The sequence below is a fragment of the Halictus rubicundus genome, chromosome 2 (assembly GCF_050948215.1).
Source record: "Halictus rubicundus isolate RS-2024b chromosome 2, iyHalRubi1_principal, whole genome shotgun sequence".
In the NCBI taxonomy this organism is placed as follows: Eukaryota; Metazoa; Arthropoda; class Insecta; order Hymenoptera; family Halictidae; genus Halictus; species Halictus rubicundus.
In genome coordinates, this window is record NC_135150.1 from 6,683,940 (window position 1) to 6,702,994 (window position 19,055).

Consider the following 19,055-nt stretch of genomic DNA (forward strand, 5'->3'; position numbering starts at 1 on the left):
AAATACAGGAAAAAGGCGAAGAATGCTACTGTGGGAACGTTACGATTCGCGGACGCATCCGTGGTTTCGCGATAGTTGGGATCCGCAGCATTTTGGTACATGGCGTATAGCACCGTGGCGGGAACACCGTGCCATGCTCTGTGTGGTTCTATAAATCCAGGAGGGCTTACCGGCGCAAAGCTTCCCTTGTGAGCTGCGCAACCCCACGTGACCTCGTGCCTGCCCACCACCATATTCCCGTTTCTCTTCCAGCCCCCATACCAACGTTTCTTCTCACTTCGAACGAGCCCTCCTCATCCCGTGATATGATCGCTTCGAGATGTCTTGCTGAAACGCGCGGAACCGCGAGAGACTTGTCAGCCCGGGAAAAGACATGTCTTGCCGGTTGATCCAGCTCAAACTGTTAGACAACCCGTGGACAAGGCTCGCGTTTCCGAATACATTCGGATCGACAACTTACACAGGCCATGGGCGCGGCTTAGAGCCGATTTTCTTGAGAACGAAGCGTCGCATGATGGTCTCAAATCAGGATTTAGCAACTCCGAATTAACGCACAACACTGGACAATATAATAAGATACTTTACGTATGCATTTACGCTGCGTGACAAAAAGGTAGCACACCTTGCATTTTTCGAAGTTTTCTAGTAAAAACTGGTGTAAAAATACCTTTCCCATGTCATTACTATTTTTCGGCACGCCTGTATGTACTACTGTATCCAAAAAATAAGGTGAATTTTGTTATAAAATGAAAAATCTTTATCTTTTCTTTCAAATCAATTTACTGCTGGCTGTGGAACAATATGAGTCGAATTTTTGATCAAATGATCACAAATAGCAAATGCAGTGAGACGGCGCATTATTGTGGTGCAAAAACCAAGAGTTGTTTCGTCGCAAAAACATTTTTCTGACATTTTTTTCGACGTACCCTGGTTGCCGAAGGCTTTCCGCAACATTTCCAATGTTTCCGCGGCAGAATTTTGATTCCGCAAAGAAAATTTAATACAAACCCTTTGCTCAACAAAAGTATTCATTATGAAAATCCCCGAATGCATTTTTATTAATGTGGATAAACAAGCGTATCTCAAAAACTACTGAAGATAATAATAGGAAATTTGACAGAGATGATAGTCACAGAGCTACCAACCTACAGAAAAAGTAGTCAACAATAGTACAAGATGCTCAATATTGTCCAGAATATTCACTTGGGAAAAATTTTACGAATGCAAATATAAATTTTATGTTAGGTTGTTGTAACTTTAACTGCTTGTGCTGCAATGACGTGCCACGCACATCGAAAATTTATTTTCTTGGAATATTCAATTCTTTTTATTCTTTATGTACAAGTTATGCACAAGCATAACTTTTTTCTAAATAAAACTTATTGATTAAAGTAAGCACCATTCATCATATTCTGTACACAAATGATGCACTTTTCGATTATACTGTAGTAAAAATTGAATTTCTTCGTCGTCCACCTTTTTCATTAATGAGATTGTCATCTTTATTTTGGAGTTTTTCAATCATTGACTAACAGTGCATTCATTTACTACTACATTTTGATTAAACATCACACGATGTTGTCGTCAATATGTTCATTTTCACACATAAAAAAAATACACGACAATCACGTCGACTGATATTGAAATAAACTTTATTGAAACGAAAAGTTGAATATGTAAATTGAAACTAGGATGGGGCTTGAACGATTAGCTTTGTACCCTGAAATGATGAACATGTAGATTATAGTAGTATATCTTGGCTAAACCACTTCATAACATTTGCATTCTGAAATCGAACATTTCATGTGCAACGACGTAATAGTAGGCAAACAGGACAAAATGATAATACAGTCACAAAATCTACGCTTCTCAGTAATACATAAACTACTGAGTAACAAGTATCGAACATGGAACGTAGTTAATAAAATGTATAATAACATTTTGTGATTTATATTGCTTAAAAACAACAATAACCACATCGAAACTAAAAAATGAACAGTATTAAGTGGTACAAATAACAAAAGCCACAAACAAAAGTCGTAACATTATAATGGATTTATTGAAAGATCCAGAAAGTTATGGAAAAATGAGTTCCAGACATTCTCAGATCCTATCTGCTCGCGAAAAACGGGCAGTAAGAAGAACAACATGAAATTCGAAGATGGCTGCGAGACAAATTGTATAATGAATTCATATTGCGGAAGAATTCTTATTTGAACGAGCGACATAAAGTCAATTGTCTGCAATTTACATGAAAGCATATACAGGGTGAGTCAGCAAGAACTACTATCCAAGATAACTCAGTGTCTATTGATTGTACCAAACATTTTTAAATGAATTATGTAGCATTTTAAGGGATGCGTCGAACGAGTGCAATTTGATTTTTCTATATCCCACTTTTTCTGAGATATCAAGGTGACCTTGAGATTTTTCATAGTCAAAGCACCTTTTCTAACACCACGTTGTTACCGACAGAAGGACGAATTCAGCGAACTATAATGTGGTGACCTTGAGTTGACCTTGAAAAAAAAATTTGAGAACACTCAAGTTCACCAAAATGTGATACAAAAGAATCAAATTGTACTCATTCAATAGGTTCCTTAAAAGACTACATAATTCGTTAAAAAGTTTTTTGATACAACCAATAGATACCAAATTGTTTTAGGTAGTAGTTTTTAGTGACTGTATGTATGAAGAAAAAGTACTGAATGCTATTTACAAACGAGAAGAGATTCAATTTACAACTTGTTAGATCAATCTGATAGTCTCAATTATTATCATTACGATTTGAGACAGGAGTAACAAATTTACGTCATTGCCAAATAGAAAATGGCGGCATAATGATTTTTATAAACATTGGTCATTATGGGAAAATGGGCATCAAATTTATTGCTGGAAAACTGAATAGTACAAAGTATTTAGAAATTATGAATGAACAAATAACCGCATATGCCACAAGTGTTGCTGAAGATAAAACAACTTTCCAGCACGAAAACGCTGTTTATACTGCAAAGGTAGTGAAGGAATTACTTTTCCATAAAAAAAATTGAAATTTTAGATTGGCTAACAAAATCACCCGATCTCAACATTATCAGAAATAGTTAGAGGAAGTTTGTCATCTTTGTCATTTTTGTATCGCGATGCGATACAACTGAAGTAGTGGTGCTATAGCGAGAATGCGTGTGACTCAACTGTATATGCCTGGCCAATCAGACGGTTTCTTTGAGAATTCCTTTCGCATTTCTTCCGAGTATAGTGAGGCCTCCCGAGCTACTTGGCCTCTCACGGGGTATACCCCGCGGTAGTGGGGATAATTCCGCGACCTTTATCATCCAGGCTCCGGCGACATATATAGAGAAATCACTGTATCACGTATGAGGCACGGACGATACACGTGTGCTATCATTTTGTTCCGCTAAATTGTGACAAAATTTGTTTGTTGTCCGCAGACACTTTGCGGACAATTGTCTGTCAATCTAGAAAGGCCTTATTTGTACTTTTATCTTGAACTTACTAAAATTCTTAGGGAAAGAAATAAATGCAGTTCCTATTTCTTGCAATCGATGCACAAAATCTTTATTTTGCATAAAGATCTGCAGCCTATTAATAAGGCTAGAATAGAAAACACAAAGTTTATTATAGCAATGACTTTCATAATCTTCTCACGCCTCGCAGATTCCAGCAAAATTTGATTTACATTGATAAAATAGATTTTCAAATTTGATATAAAAAATAGTGTTAAACATGTATTGGTCACGTGGCAGTCAACGTGTTAACGGGTGTTGAGAGGAAACTGAAATTATTAGCATTGGCAGGCAGAAGTGCCATTTTCCAGAAGCAAGCAATGGACACGGTACCTCGAGGTATCAGGGCACAAGAAGCATGAATTGTTGGCTTTGTAATCGATACTTCATGGTATCAATGCGTCCATTGTGGGTTGCTACTTCGATCAACCGGGACCGAAGTTGCTAGCATTCGAGTGTAGGCGACGCGACGCAGAGTTTTACGAGTGGGCACATTCGGGCAAGTCATTTGCACCAGGACACGCGATACACGCTCGATTAGAATAGATAGTAACGTTTCCGTTTGCGCAGAATTGTTTGTCCAGAATAAAAAATATGATCGATAGAGGTTCGATCAGACCGATAACGCGGGAAGAAACCGATAGCGGTGCTTTTCGACGGAAAATAAGAAATACCACCGCGACGACCGACGGCGCGCGTCGACTCATTTTGCACATTTAATCGAGAAACAATTAGTCACGAGGCGACGTGAGTCATTAGCTTGGATTGGGGCCTGGGTCTCCGAATCTTTCGTCTGCGCAATCTCCGATAGAAAATACCGTCCCGATTATTGGCACGATTCGATGAAAACGTCAGACTGCGTCCAAGAGATTTCGAAATGTGTACTTTACGCATTCTATCGCTTTGGAGATCTGTCGTCGAAGATTACTCGGCATTGACCGACTACGGTGATCTACTACCCCTGGCAAAAATTAAAAATTATTCATACGATGATTGTGGAGAATATTTCCATTAACAATAACAGTAAATTCAATGATAAAACATGTCACATAAAGAAAATATGAATATAACAATCAATACGTTTGTTTTTCTACAATGTACGGAATAAGCAAATTAATGATTACTAGACTGTGGATTTTATGCATTTATGGTAAAAATTTAAAGCAGGAAAAATATTAAAGGAATTGAAGATCTCCATTGTATTAGTCGCAGCCTATCAAAATTATAAAAAGAAAAAAGAAATTTCTGTCCGTTCGTCTTCTGTTCATTGTAATCGATGTAAACAATTTTTACTTTACATAAAATTCCGCAGTCTAGTGATTACTAATTTATGGAAGGGTTTAATTACCCTCAAGCATTCGGAACATTTTTAAGGCAATGCCTTTTATCAACGTCGTCGTTGAAAATATTAAAAATTGTTGAATTACTTTGTCATGTTATTAAAATGTCCTCAAAATTTTCTCATACAGGTAAACAGTTTATTATTTAACATTTGGTAAAAGGCAAAACAGTTCATCATTTTATCTTACCCCATATTTGTCTAATAAACTATACTATTATGTATATTTGATACACGTCCAATAATTCGTTCAACAATCAAATTCACAATTTTGATCGAATATTTTTTTTTTACCAGGAGTAGTAACATCAGTTGCATGGATTGTTGCAGTTCAAGGAACAATGACACTATCCAACACCACTGTTGTGTTTTGATAACCTATAGGCGATTCTTGTAGACTTTGACACATTTAGCATGAATCCGAAAGTCATTTTCACGAGTATTCTCAGTTTTTGACTAACGTGATTATGAACAAAGGCAAATTTCAAACTTCAATGTGATTGCGACAGAAGGGGGTTTTAAAAAATCGTTTTAGTTACTGATATTTGTGAATTTTTAGACCATCTTTGTTATTTCTTCACCATAAACAATTCCCTTGATGATGTCTTACTATCAAAAGACATTATTTCATAAAATATAATACTATTTTATACAAATAAAGATACTCGCCCACATTTCAACCGATAATACACGAAAGACAAGTACATTAATTAATTGCAAAAGTTGAAAATTATGTTACTCTTCTCTCAACTCTTCTCTTCAATTATTGAATTAACTGAGGACTATAACAAGTTTTGTTACATTTTTGTTATGGATTAAACAAAGAAACATTGAACTATTTGCTTCTACACCAGTTTCGAACGTTTAGTATAATTTTCACGGTTTATAGAAAAAAAAAAATCGGTCGTACCACTAGGTATTGAATTTTAACACGTTATGATATATGTGTTATAATATTTATAATACTGCAGAAGTTATAATTAACTCTCTGTCGGCATTGTGGGTCGATTAAGGACAAACGAAAATATTTTCGTTCAATTCCTTCCTTCGAATTGTTATTTTTATCATTAAATTGATTAAACATTTTGTTTAACTAACACATAAGTTAAATTAGAGGCTTCAATAATTGTCTCAGAATTCTTTCAGATTTTTTTACAGCCTGGAACAATGAAAATTTAGTTCCAAGAAAAAAAGACCTATAAGAGTAGTTGAAAGTAAAATATGTTTATTTCAACAAATTATCGTCTCAACACGTTCCATGCCATTTGATAACGACGATTCGAAACGGCCCAAATCGGAAAGTTTTGTACAGGATATCTCAAAAATGTTGTATTTGCTAGAAAATGGTGATTCCTGAGGTGATTTGAAGTAACTTTTTCCGTTCCGAAAATGTTCTCCTTAGCTTTGTTGAAGAGTTATTAATCGTCCGCAACTCTATCTCCCAGCGACGACGCGCCTGGCCGCGGACGGCACAAAAGCCGCTATAGTGGCGTTACCGTTCAAACTGATACTTTCCACGGAAGCCCTTATAGTGGCGTACAAGGTTAAGAAAAAACGCGGACCAATCATAACGTGGCTACAGCGGACGGATTCCGGCTCGGCCAATGCTAACGGTACGCTCAGCGCTCATCCACGCTGATTGGTCCGTGTTTTTCGTTAATAACTCCTCAACACAGCCACGGAGAACGTTTTCGCAAAGGAAAAAGTTAGTTCAAATTACCTCAGGAATCATCTTTTTCAAGCAAATGCAACATTTCCGTATACTTTTGACGTACATAAACAATTCTGCGCGCTTTTATCATGAGTCGAATGACGTCCTCTGTAAGAGAATCTCCGAATAAAAGCGGCTCGTGAGAGATGCAGAACGTAATTGATGTTGTTACTTACTCTGACTCGTGACTCTGCAAGCCGCAGACGCTGACCCATCTCTTCTCTGCTTGGCATGTCCGGGTACCGATTCGCCGTGAAATAATACTCCAGTTCTTGAAGTTGTTGCGAAGTGAAATGTGTCCTCTGCCGCCTTTGGCGTTTGTTCTTCTTCCCGTCCTTATCATCCGCGTCGTTTACACCAACCACACCAACGGGGGAAACCACCCCTCCGCCAGCGCCCAATTCGTGTTTCACTTCTGTAGGTGTCCGAACACCTGAAACGTGTTAAGATATCACATTCTCAACGAAGACAGCGACGTCTTATTCTACTAAACACGTAACCCATCCCGCGACAATAATTAGCGGCACGTTTTCTCGAAAACGGTGGCCAATGCGCAATACCAATGACATTACCATTTTCGAGGAAAAAACTGGATAATGATACCGCGAACACCCGGCATACTTCCCTCGACTTTCTACAATCCATACAGGGTGGACCAATTGACTTTAATCACCTTCAATACTTCCATTATTTACAAAGGTATGAAAATATTATTTTTGCAAAACTTGCATAGTATAGACGAGGGAATATTGTGATTGGGGTTTTGGAGATTTCAAGGTCACCTTGATTTCTTTCAACGCAATAGCCTACCTTTTAATCGTGAATCGATAGAGTATCAAATTCTGAGTAAAAATGTATTGCTCTTCACGTGCCCTAAACGTTAACTAGCTATCATTGAAATGATTTTCCATATCTACTAATCATTACTCAAGTGGAAGGATATCAGTTCAGGCACCTACTAGTTTCCATGTGCGTATTGAAAATTATGGCGGTAATGTCTCACTAACTATTAGGTTTAGAACCTAATCTACAGCCTGGATCGTTTATGTCCTGAACGAAATTTCGCTCTAGAATTTCTTTCTTTCCAATATTAATTTTTTCCCATAAATATCACGAACATTTGACAGTCCAACAATTATGTATTAAAATAGGGAGAATTCAATACGTATTCCAGAATTTTTTTCATTTTTTGAAAGCCTAGAACAGTAAAAGAATTACTCGCGAACATAAGCGTCTCAGGTTGCTCACGAAGTAATGAGGAGACAGCGGACCTTTATGCAAAATGTTCTACCTGAATTGCAATAAACTGAAGTGGAATAGAAATTTATTTTCTTAGTAAGTTTAATACGTTGAAAATGAAATAACAGTGTTTTTAAATTCTTGTAATGTTTTTACTGTTTTAAATAACACCTACTCATTTTCTTTCTTAGTAGTTTATAACGTTGAAAATAAAATAACAATGTTTTTAAATTCTTAATATTTTTACTGTTTTAAATTACACCTACTCAATTTCGTCATAAATGCATAAAATCCGCTGTCTAGTAATGAGAAAAGGACATGATTAATATTGAAATGAATAGTACGTCGGTATTGGAACATGAATGCGTGAACCAACGAAAATCCCGTAAAGTTCTGATCGTTCCAAGAGTTATCTCTGCTCTATGGCGGTGCTACATCCCGTTGTTCAGGAGTTACCACGAATTTGTTTGTCATGATAGTGACAGGTGAGGGTATTCCGCTCCTGGCCCCGCGACGGCAAATCACCAACCTCCCTTACTCGCATTGACAACCGTGTGATCGATTGCCTACTTTTTCAAAGAGTGCCGCTAACACTGCGTCTGATCATGCCGCTAACTATCTTTTAGGTAGGAACGACCCTGCCTATTTACAGAGGTGCCTAACCGACATAAGGTGGCGCTGATATCGGCTACGGTCCGTATATCGAGATCGTTCGATTTCTCTATCGCTACATTTAAATTTATTTAGTATTAGCTAGCGATGGGACCACGCCGATCGAAAGCAACATCAAAAACTTTCTATTCGTTGCTGGAAACACCTCTGTATAGTACTTCTTCGAACTATTGTTCTCTTAGATTCTGCACTTCCCGCGCTAATAAATTGTCTAACGTTTTATATCTAAACAATTTATTCTTTTAATCAAAATATCAATGGAAATTAATTGAAAGTTATTGTTTAACAAATACAAAAGATCATTTAATTATCTATCATTAAAAATGGTTTCATTAAACATATTGTTAGTGGAAATTTCATTGCAATATCTTTAATGGTTCAAAAATTATAACAAAATGTCACTAAATTCTCCGATTCGGTCCATTGTGAGACGTGGCGCGTGACGGGATAATTACAGTTAATGCGTGTGCGTGTGTGTGTGTGTCTATTCCAGACAAGCGAGTGTTTTATTTGCACCACCATCCTCTAGGCCACCACTACGTTCCACCGTAGCGGCACAAGATCAGGAAATAGCATCTGTACACGATATAAGTGTCACTTCGGTCCCGAAGTTTTTTACGTGCATCGAGGCATTACTGTATTTGGAACGACAACTATTCGTTGCGTGCTGCTCGGTGATAGACGGAAAGCAGTTCAACGATAAGGAGTTTTGAATCCAGACACACTAGCGAGCTTTACCGGTAACAAGAGGTACGTGCTGGACTCGCGTAAGGAGTACGAGAGGCTTCGCCCTCGTCTCGGGATTACAACGAGTGAAGTGAGATCCGTCCCCGGGGTTTGTTGTTAACCAAGACCGTAAGACTCGGAGAGATATTTCAATTTGCGGGGATTTGGGGCGGCTGCGAGAGCGTCGGCTAAGTGCCGAACAAACGTGCAAACAAACGACGGCAGCATTTTCCTCACCTTTCTCGCGCCGCGCCCGACGACACTCACTATTATCATTTGATATCGCCGACCGTGAGATTGGTCGGGGATGATCATAAGGAATTTCACCACCACCGAAATTCATTCCGACAAATTTTAACGAATCTTCGATAAATCCGTTGGTTCTAATGAAATTCATTCAATCCGACGAGGTAACGAGGTAAACAATCTAGACTGCGGATCTTTATGCTTTATGGATAATATACGAGAAATATGCAGGAAATGAACAAACAATATGCTAACATTATGCCAGATATATAACACGTATTACAATATTATTATAATCAATTCGTCCTTCATAACCAGGATTTTTAAAAATGTTATAAGCTTCACATATAGAGAATGGTCGCTAATAATCTGTGTTGTTGATGCGACTCTAAACTTACAATAAAATAAAAAAGAAATATGTAACATATTCAGACATCTGTTTTTAATGTGTGCAAAACATATGCAGTACAAAAAATATATATTTGCATAAATATCCGCAGTCGAATGATCGCATAAAGTAAGATTTATCACAAGTATGAAATAGACATTTTCGTTAGACAGGAATATTTGGACATACTGATTCAGTTTCAATAAAAGTATGAACTTTTACAATATAATGCATTTATAAGAAAAATTTTTTAAAGTCTCATTGAAACGGACATGCAAATAAATTTTGTGGAACTCCATACGGTTGTTTGAATTTGTAAATTTTTTAATGAAGAAGTAACCAAGGTTTCTGACTCGGTTACATAACAAAAAAGGACTTTGAAAGAACTGGGTTCGGGGATGTGATGGAAGAGAATTCACCCTTTAACTCTCGGATGACGGAACATGTGTCCATCTGGGCATAGACTTAAAAACGTTTATTTATTTTGATTAGGATTTCCTACTAAGATCAATGACTGACCAATATACAGGGTGTCCCACCTAACTCGACCATGTAAAATATCTCGCGTGTTTTTTATGATACAAGAAAATTTCAGAGGAAAACATTAGTTGGTTCAGAGAGTCAAATGTTATAATAAGTAAACAAATTTGTTCATGGTTATATTTTTTGAGATTTCAAGGTAATAAAATTTTTTTTAATGAAATGGTATATTTTTATTATCGCTATATGATAGTCGAGGTCAAGACGAATCCAACGACCTGTAATATTATGACCTTCACGTGACCTTGAGTATGAAAAATTCATAAAAGTAGGGCACTTGATGTAAATAGTGAATACTTCTGTGAAACGATAGCGTACAGTGATGCAGAAAAGATAGAAATGATTTTAGTTTATGGTGAGGCTAGAAATAACTCAGTACAAGCATCTCAACTCTACGCAGAAAGATACCCTGAGGGAAATCATGCTTCTCGAAAAAGTTTTGACCGTTCAATCGTTTTGCAAAACAGGGGGTATTAGATCACTGAAAAGAAAACGATCAAAGCCTGCTACTGGAGAAGATGCCGAAACTTTTGTATTAGCTACAGTCAATATTGATCGTACTACAAGTTGTCGAAAAATTGGACGTTCTTTAGGCATTATCAAAACAACTGTGTGCCGAATATTGCAACGTCATAAATTTCATCCATACCATATTTCCTTATATCAGGTTCTTGATGACAACGACTTTGAGAATCGTGTTGCTTTTTGTATATGGGCATTGCAGCAAATACAAATAAATGAACATTTCTTTTATGACGTTCTCTTTACTGACGAAGCTATTACGAAGCGACAACTGAATACATACACATAACACGCGTTATTGGTGCACTGAAAACCCGAAATGGCTACGACAAGTTGTAAATGTATGGTGTGCAATCGTTGGTGATAACGTATCAATTTTTTGTATTCAAGGTTACGCGAAGGTCATCATATTACAAGTCGTTGGATTTGCCTTGACCTCGGCTATCATATAGCGCCAATAAAAATATATTTTTCCGTTTAAAAAAACTTCGATGACCTTGAAATCTTAAAAAATATGACCTTAAACAAATTTTTTTGCACATCATAATATTTGGCCCTCTGAACCAACTAATGTTTTCCTCTGAAATTTTCTTTTATCATAAAAAACAAGCGAGATATTTTAGATGGTCAAGTTAGGTGAGACACCCTGTACATAAGCACCAAGAAAAGACTTAGACATTTTGTGTAACATGTTGGTGTACATAGAGAGTGTCCGGAAAATGTTGTACTTCCTTAAAAGGGGTGATTCCCGAGATAATTTGAAGTAACTTTTTCCTTTGCAAAAGTGTTCTCCGCGGCTTTGTTAAGGAGTTATTAACGAAAAAGACGGACCAGTCAGGCCGCGTCAACAGTGGACGGATTCCGTCCGCTATTACTGCGCCCTAATTGGTCCGTGTTTTTCATTAATAATTTCTTAACAAAACGGCGGAGAACATTCTCGCAAAGGAAAAAGTTACTTCAAATCACCTCAGAAATCGCCCCTTTCAAGGAAGTAGTTTTTGAGACACACTGTATAATTACATTGGGTCATTGCAAAAATTCTGACACGTTTCTAACAAATGGTGTTATTCCTGTAACAGTGGGATTGTATCGAATAAATAGTATATATGTATGTATAATACCATTGGAAGGAGTATACCTTCAGTTGTTTTTTGACAGGTTGAGGTTATTTTTATAGCGTTTTCGTCATCAAAATTACTCCGCCCGAAATGACTGTGAAACGATGATGATTCGCGAAATTTAGACTTAGTGAACGTGATCTATCGGACAAACCAAGGTCTGACCGCCTAAGCGACATTGACGATGATTTAATCCCTGAGTTACCCGAAATAGATTTACGAATTTCCAACGTCAGATTTTTCTCCGTCTTTCGTTCTTTGTAAAGATACAGTTTTCCTACGATATAAGAGGACGAAGTTTCTTCCGCAACAAGAAAATCTCTATCCCCTCTTCTTCTTTTAAAGTTGTCCGCTCGACAACGCTTACTGGCAGAACGAGAGAGTATGTCATATTCTATCCTTTTCCAACGAAAGATATCAGTCGAGAACAATGTCAAGCCGAATAGGTACCCTCATCCGCAGTACGTCGAAAGCCATCCCGAGCCATCGTTTTATATCGAAAGAAAACAGTGAATCCAAAATCGTGTCAAAACTTGTCCAATGACCCAATATACAGGGTGGCCCACATAACTCTGAACAGCTCAATATCTCGAAAACTATGCCATCGATTTTAAAGTTCTTAGTCTTAAATTACATGGAACTGAAGGGCCTCCCTTCCCCTTTAACGGGGGAGGGGAGGTACCTTTGTAATTTTAAATGGAACCCCCTATAAAATGTTACATATTTAGATTCTACCGGAAAAAACAAGTCAATTTTGTCTGAAACATTTTTTTGTCAGATACTTCCATGATGAGATATAACAGTTTGAAGTTTCGAGTTGTAGGTACTTGAAGCGTTCGGAAATAGCGTTATGGAATTATACGCGCTTCATAATTTAGAAACATTTCATAATTTAGAAAAGCGGCTTAGTAAAGCTGTCACTAATGAAAATAATAGTGCCAGTATTCTTGCTGCAATTACATTAAATCCTCATATTAGTCAACGTACACTTGCACAAACATCACATATTTGTCGTTCATCGATTCAACGAATTTTGAAACGGCAAAAGTATCATCCATATCACATGGTTTTATCACAAGAGAATTCGATAGCAGATTACGATCACCGCGTGAGATTTTGTGAGTGGCTGCAGGGTGTTGTGGAAAACGACTTTTTGTGCAAAATACTTTTTTCCGATGAGGCCACTTTTATGAATTCAGGGCATGTAAATAGACATAATCTGCATTATTGGGCCGTTGAAAACCCAAATTGGATGCGATGTGTTCCCTTTCAACATCGATGGTCTTTAAATGTTTGGTGTGGCCTAATAGGAGATTTTGTGATTGGGCCTTATTTTTTTCAAGAAACTGTAACATCTGCAAGTTATTGTGATTTCTTAAAAAATCATTTGCCTGCGCTTTTGGAAGATGTGCCACTGCACGTTAGAAGAGAAATGTGGTTCCAACAAGACGGCGCTCCTCCAGATTTTGCAATCATCACCAGGCAATTTTTGAACGAAAAATTTGGGAACAAATGGATAAGTCGTGGGGGACCTCGTCAATGGCCTCCTCGATCCCCCGATCTAACACCATTCGATTTTTTCTTATGGGGATATGTAAAGGACAAAGTTATGTTTGAACCACCGACGACAAAAGAGGATATGAAACAAAGAATACGTGACGCTTGCGCTTCAGCGAATCCCGAAATGTTAAAAAATGTTAGAACAACTTTGATGTTTCGAGTAAATAAATGTTTACAAGCCCGTGGTGGACATTTTGAACATTTAATTTAAAGTACATTTTATTTCTTCACGAATAAGCAAAGGACTCAAGCGCGTATAATTCCATAACGCTATTTCCGAACGCTTCAAGTACCTACAACTCGAAACTTCAAACTGTTATATCTCATCATGGAAGTATCTGACAAAAAAATGTTTCAGACAAAATTGACTTGTTTTTTCCGGTAGAATCTAAATATGTAACATTTTATAGGGGGTTCCATTTAAAATTACAAAGGTACCTCCCCTCCCCCGTTAAAGGGGAAGGGAGGCCACTTCACATTTATGTAGTCAGAAAGGCCCTTCAGTTCCATGCAATTTAAGACTAAGAACTTTAAAATCGATGGCATAGTTTTCGAGATATTGAGCTGTTCAGAGTTATGTGGGCCACCCTGTATAAATTTTTCATAAAGAAAATTCAAATTTCCAATGGAAAAATGCCGGCCCTCTGAAGTTTAAACAATATATAAGAAAAAATTTATGTGTACAAATTTAAATTTTAGTCACCGAACTCGTTGAAAGCATCTGTCCAGCGAGGGTTACCATTAGCATAGGCAGAATATTTCATGAATTTTGTCCATCCATTTAATTTTGCGGAATAGTGTGTTTATAGAAGAGCTTTTACTGTTGCTCGGGTGTAAAAAAAGGTTCCCGTCCGAATCCACGAGGAACCAGATTTTCGATAGTAATTTCAATGTAGCCCGATAACTTCGGTTTGGAGGACGATTTAGCAAACGAAGCTTCTCGCAATAGAAGTTACGGGGAAGGGTAAACGATAAACGGGTGCGATAGAAAAGTTTGTAAAGTGGCTAGGCCTACCTTTTCGGATATCCGGCCTGTGTGTTGTGTTCGTGCGGGACCTGGGCGGTGCGGTAGAAAATCCACCGGAGGGTGCTGTAGGTGTCGCACCCGGTTTACTCGGGTTGCTACCACCGGGTGTGTGAGATCCATGACCCGTCGAATCGAGCCTTGCTAAACCCTCGTTCGTTTCGTCTCGGAATTCCCCCTGTGTCCATACTGCAAAACGCATTACACCCTCTTGCAACGTTGTCTAACTTGTCCATTATCACCATTATTCAGAACAGACCCGAAGCATACCAATGTCTCGACACATGTGAAAACCTCGGGATCGGTGTGGCACTTGTATCGTGCACAGACACCTTACTCGAACAGAACATCGACACCAGAGCACTAGTGAGACAAATCCAATGATAGAACGTCTCTGTTTTTTGTTATTGTCTTATGAAAATCTTACCAACATATTCGTGACATTTTTCTGATTGAAACGACAGCAAACACGGTACCATATTGATGATATTTACTCTGTTAATATATGTAAAACCTCAATTATCCGAACTGATCAGTAAACTGCGGACTTTATGCATTTTAAGATACAATTATGGAATTTGAGAATATGAATGTATTATTTTTAATTTACAGGAATTATTAAAGAAAGACATTTGTATTAGTACCTGTTCGTTGAACACTTTCATCGTGCAAAAATATCCATCTACTAATCAATGAAACATGCGTGTTCGGATAACGGAACAGTTATCTGGCTACAGTGCTAGATTATATCTTTGATGAGTTGCACAGTAAATCGTGTTGTGTATGGTTCGCTTTAGATTGAACGTACAGAGGGTTCAGGTATCGCCGGTTCGGATAATCGAGATTCTACTTTATCGTGAATTAAATAAGCAAATAAGCTTCGAGTTAGGTAATGTTTAGTCTCATTTTAATCAGAAAAATGCCACGAATATGTTGGCAGAAGTTTCCTTGAAAAAATAATTGCAAACAAAAAAATCATGTTACTCTTCTTAAGGATCGAGCTTCTGGGCCCCTCAAGCAGTACACCTTGAGGTGGTGGGAGAAAATTTTTTAAAAATATCGCGTAAATCTTTTTCACATATATCGAGACATTACTGAACAACGCTAATCGTAATGCACATCTATCTAACTCGCTCCTATTATTTATAAACATACGCTGTCATATGACAGTAAGCAAGAATAAGTATTAGTAATAATGTGTTATCAAAGGACGTAACAAAGAGAGAGATAGCGATTAATACTGAACCCACCGAACACTAAAAGTGATCGATATGATGCGAAAAGGATTTGACTTCAAATTCTGCACGATTTTTATCGCAATAGGCGTTTAAATAAAAAAAGTTTATCCAATCGTTTCCCCTGAAAAATTTAATTTGAAGATAGAATAAAGAACAATGAACAAAAGACATTCTTTGCATTTAGTATAAAATGAACAGGACTACAGACCTAAGAATTCTCTCTGAGAACTATCAAATTGTTTCTAAATCAAAATAGTACCATGATGGCAAAATTTACGACTTATTGCCACATGAAAACGTACTTGAACCTATACATCATGAGTTTGAAGAAATTGGAATCAAATAGCTAGATATTATAAATATCAATGTATCTCGAGTCTCTTCTTCCGAACAACAAACAGTAATTGTTTAATAATTAACCTTTAACTACTGAGATACAGTCTGGCGCACCTCATTACTTGTTCTTCGGTAAAATTATATTAGTTATTTCGGAATCAATCATTTACATTTCATTTGCAACAAATCAATTCAGGTTATTACTGGTTGAAAAAAAGTAGTACTTTTTGAGACTCTGCTCCGAGAGTTGAGTTAACCTTCATCCGTACCGACGACGCGTGGACGTGATATTTTAAACCAATCTGAATTTGTGAAAGCAAGGGTGGAGCTGTTTACGGTTCATCCTGATATATGAAATTCAGAATGAGATTTTAGAACGCCTTGAATCGTGTGGGAGTGAATGTATAGGCTTTCTAAAATGTAAGCTGATTCTCCCGCTAGAGATCTCAAAAACAATAGACGTCATAGATTGTATTTTAATAAAATTAAAGATTTCTCGTGTACACGTATACAGTTTTATTTTAAAAAATCTTCTTTTTGTTCTTGAAATATCGAGTGACAGATGGTACTTTATGCATATTTTGGACGTTTTTCTTTCCATGCTCGACTTAAGTTGACTAATTGTTCCTCCTATAGCGATTAGCAGTGATGGTTTCCGATAATAGTTTAAGTGTCTGATATGTATCAAGAATATCCTTCGTCTTATAATTCTTAAAACGTTAAAACCAATCTCTACAACTTCGTTCGGACAACGTACTGTTTCCATGAACTTCTACAAGCACGCAGTGATTTTGGACTACACTATTCTTTAAAATGAGATAATGCAGCAGCACCTCCAGAAAATGCTATTTAGCTGAATATAATTCAACATTATTAATGTAATGAAAACACTTGCCGTTTATCCTAGACTCGGATCTCATACATAAGGTAAGAAACGCAATTACTGTACCTATATTGTACTTATTTTTTAAGCATTATTAAAAAAGAGATGTATATCATATATATAATATTAACTGATTTTAATGAAAAAATGTAATATCTCTTTTTTAATATTCATTATGCTTTAAAAATAAGTATAATTAATATAGGCACAGTAATTGGTGCCCCTACAGTAATTGGGTCCTTTACCCTATACTAAGTATAAAAGGTTATTTATAGTACTATCGCATACATACATCTCAAATTACAGACAGGTACTATTAGTTCCGATATCTACTATTTGGAATTATTTGGACGTATATGAAATATGAATAATAATATCATCTATATAATAGACACACATGGGGTAAGAGCTAATGATATTTTAGAAAAATATGAATTGTTTTTCTTTTTACCAAATATGACATAATAAACTGTTTAACTGTATCAGAAAATGATAAGAGCATTTCAATAGCATAACAAAATAATAGAACATATTTTAATATTTCTAATGGTAACGATGACAATAGGCATTGCTATAAAAATGTTCTGAATGTTTGAGGGTGATTACTCTAATTTGCTCATTCTGTACATTGTGAAAAACAAACATATTCATTGTTATATATTATCTTTTATTATTGCATCTACTACTATTGTTGACGGAAATATTTTCCACGTTAAGAATATGCATAATTACAATGATAGACATTTGATTTGTTTGATCGAGCAATTATTGCCAGGGGTCGTATTAGTAAACCGCAGAGACTTATTCGAGTCCCACCAAATAATTTTTATATAGTAAAACATTTCAGTCACTTTTAGTATTTGGTAGGTTTAGTGTTACTGAGCCGTCTTTTATTGCATGGTGAGCCCTAATGGGTGAAATTACTGTGATTCTGTTGCAATCATTTTGTGGGATTTGATATTCGACACTCAACGTTTTAAGGCACCACCATGTAAATTTAAAATTATTGGTATAATTAAAAAGTTTTCTTTTCAGTAATTATAAGATTCAGTAAAATAAAATGAAAATATCTTTTTAGGGGATATTTAGCAACACCTTGACATCCCTTTCATATCTTTTTATTACTTAAAATTACAAACTGGCGATGTTGTACAATATTGTCTATCATTGTGTTTCGCGGGTCCTTAAAAAAAATTGTTCACACTGTTTAATGAGCCAACGAAATCTAAAATTTCGAAGTTGGATGTCAAATGCTTTTTCTTTATAAAAAATTCCTAAAATTCGCATTCATTTTAGTAGTTTACACCAATATCCCCGCTTAAGGTTGTAACTGTAACACAATCGGCAATATCCTGGAAGAGTGACACGCGTATCCTCGTCGTTGGTAGCATGCGGCAGCATGCCACTAAATCAGCCCGAGTTACGCGCCGACTAATTGTGAACCACGTCCCTCCTCTTTTCCGCCCCCGTGGAAACCAAATATAACTAAACGGAGCGAAACTTAACGACCAGGCCCGATTAACTTCTCCGTTGCCCGACTACCACTGACAGCTCACACACTCGCGAGCCCTATTCTCGACTACTTTTCGCTTCTTCTCTTTTTTATTCGCGTCGGAATACCCGCGCGGATAAATAATTACCCGGGAGACAGAGAGAGATTGTGTGCAGGCGGGGCATGGCGGCGGTGCTGGCCGGATGATTTGATCGTTTGAGACACGGCGCCGTTGCCCGTTGACAACGAAAGTTAGTTTATGACGAAATAATACTGTTCGTCAGACTCGCCCGACCTGCGAGGGGTTGGACAGCATAATGGAAACAGTGCTTGTACGTCGTGCGTTGTCTTTATGAGATGCATACAGCCATAAAATCTCACATCCACTCCCCAATACATGAATAGGGGTTGCCTATATTTTTATTAATAAATATAGGTCCGTTTCTTTATAACAAATCGACTGTCGATTTCTGGGCACAAAATAAAAATATTTTGCA

General features: G+C 36.9%; 1 protein-coding gene across 2 annotated transcripts in view; it reads right to left on the bottom strand.

Annotated features, from left to right (window-relative positions):
* The window catches only part of Ptx1 (pituitary homeobox homolog Ptx1), an 82,322-nt gene that overhangs the window by 35,706 nt on the left and 27,561 nt on the right, over positions 1–19,055 (bottom strand). For both annotated transcript variants that reach the window (XM_076804480.1, XM_076804478.1), the window contains exons 2-3: positions 14,601–14,798; positions 6,751–7,007 (exon numbers count right to left, since the gene is read on the bottom strand). In XM_076804480.1, coding sequence (XP_076660595.1) covers positions 6,751–7,007; positions 14,601–14,798 — 455 coding nt within the window. The remainder of the gene's footprint in view (positions 1–6,750; positions 7,008–14,600; positions 14,799–19,055) is intronic.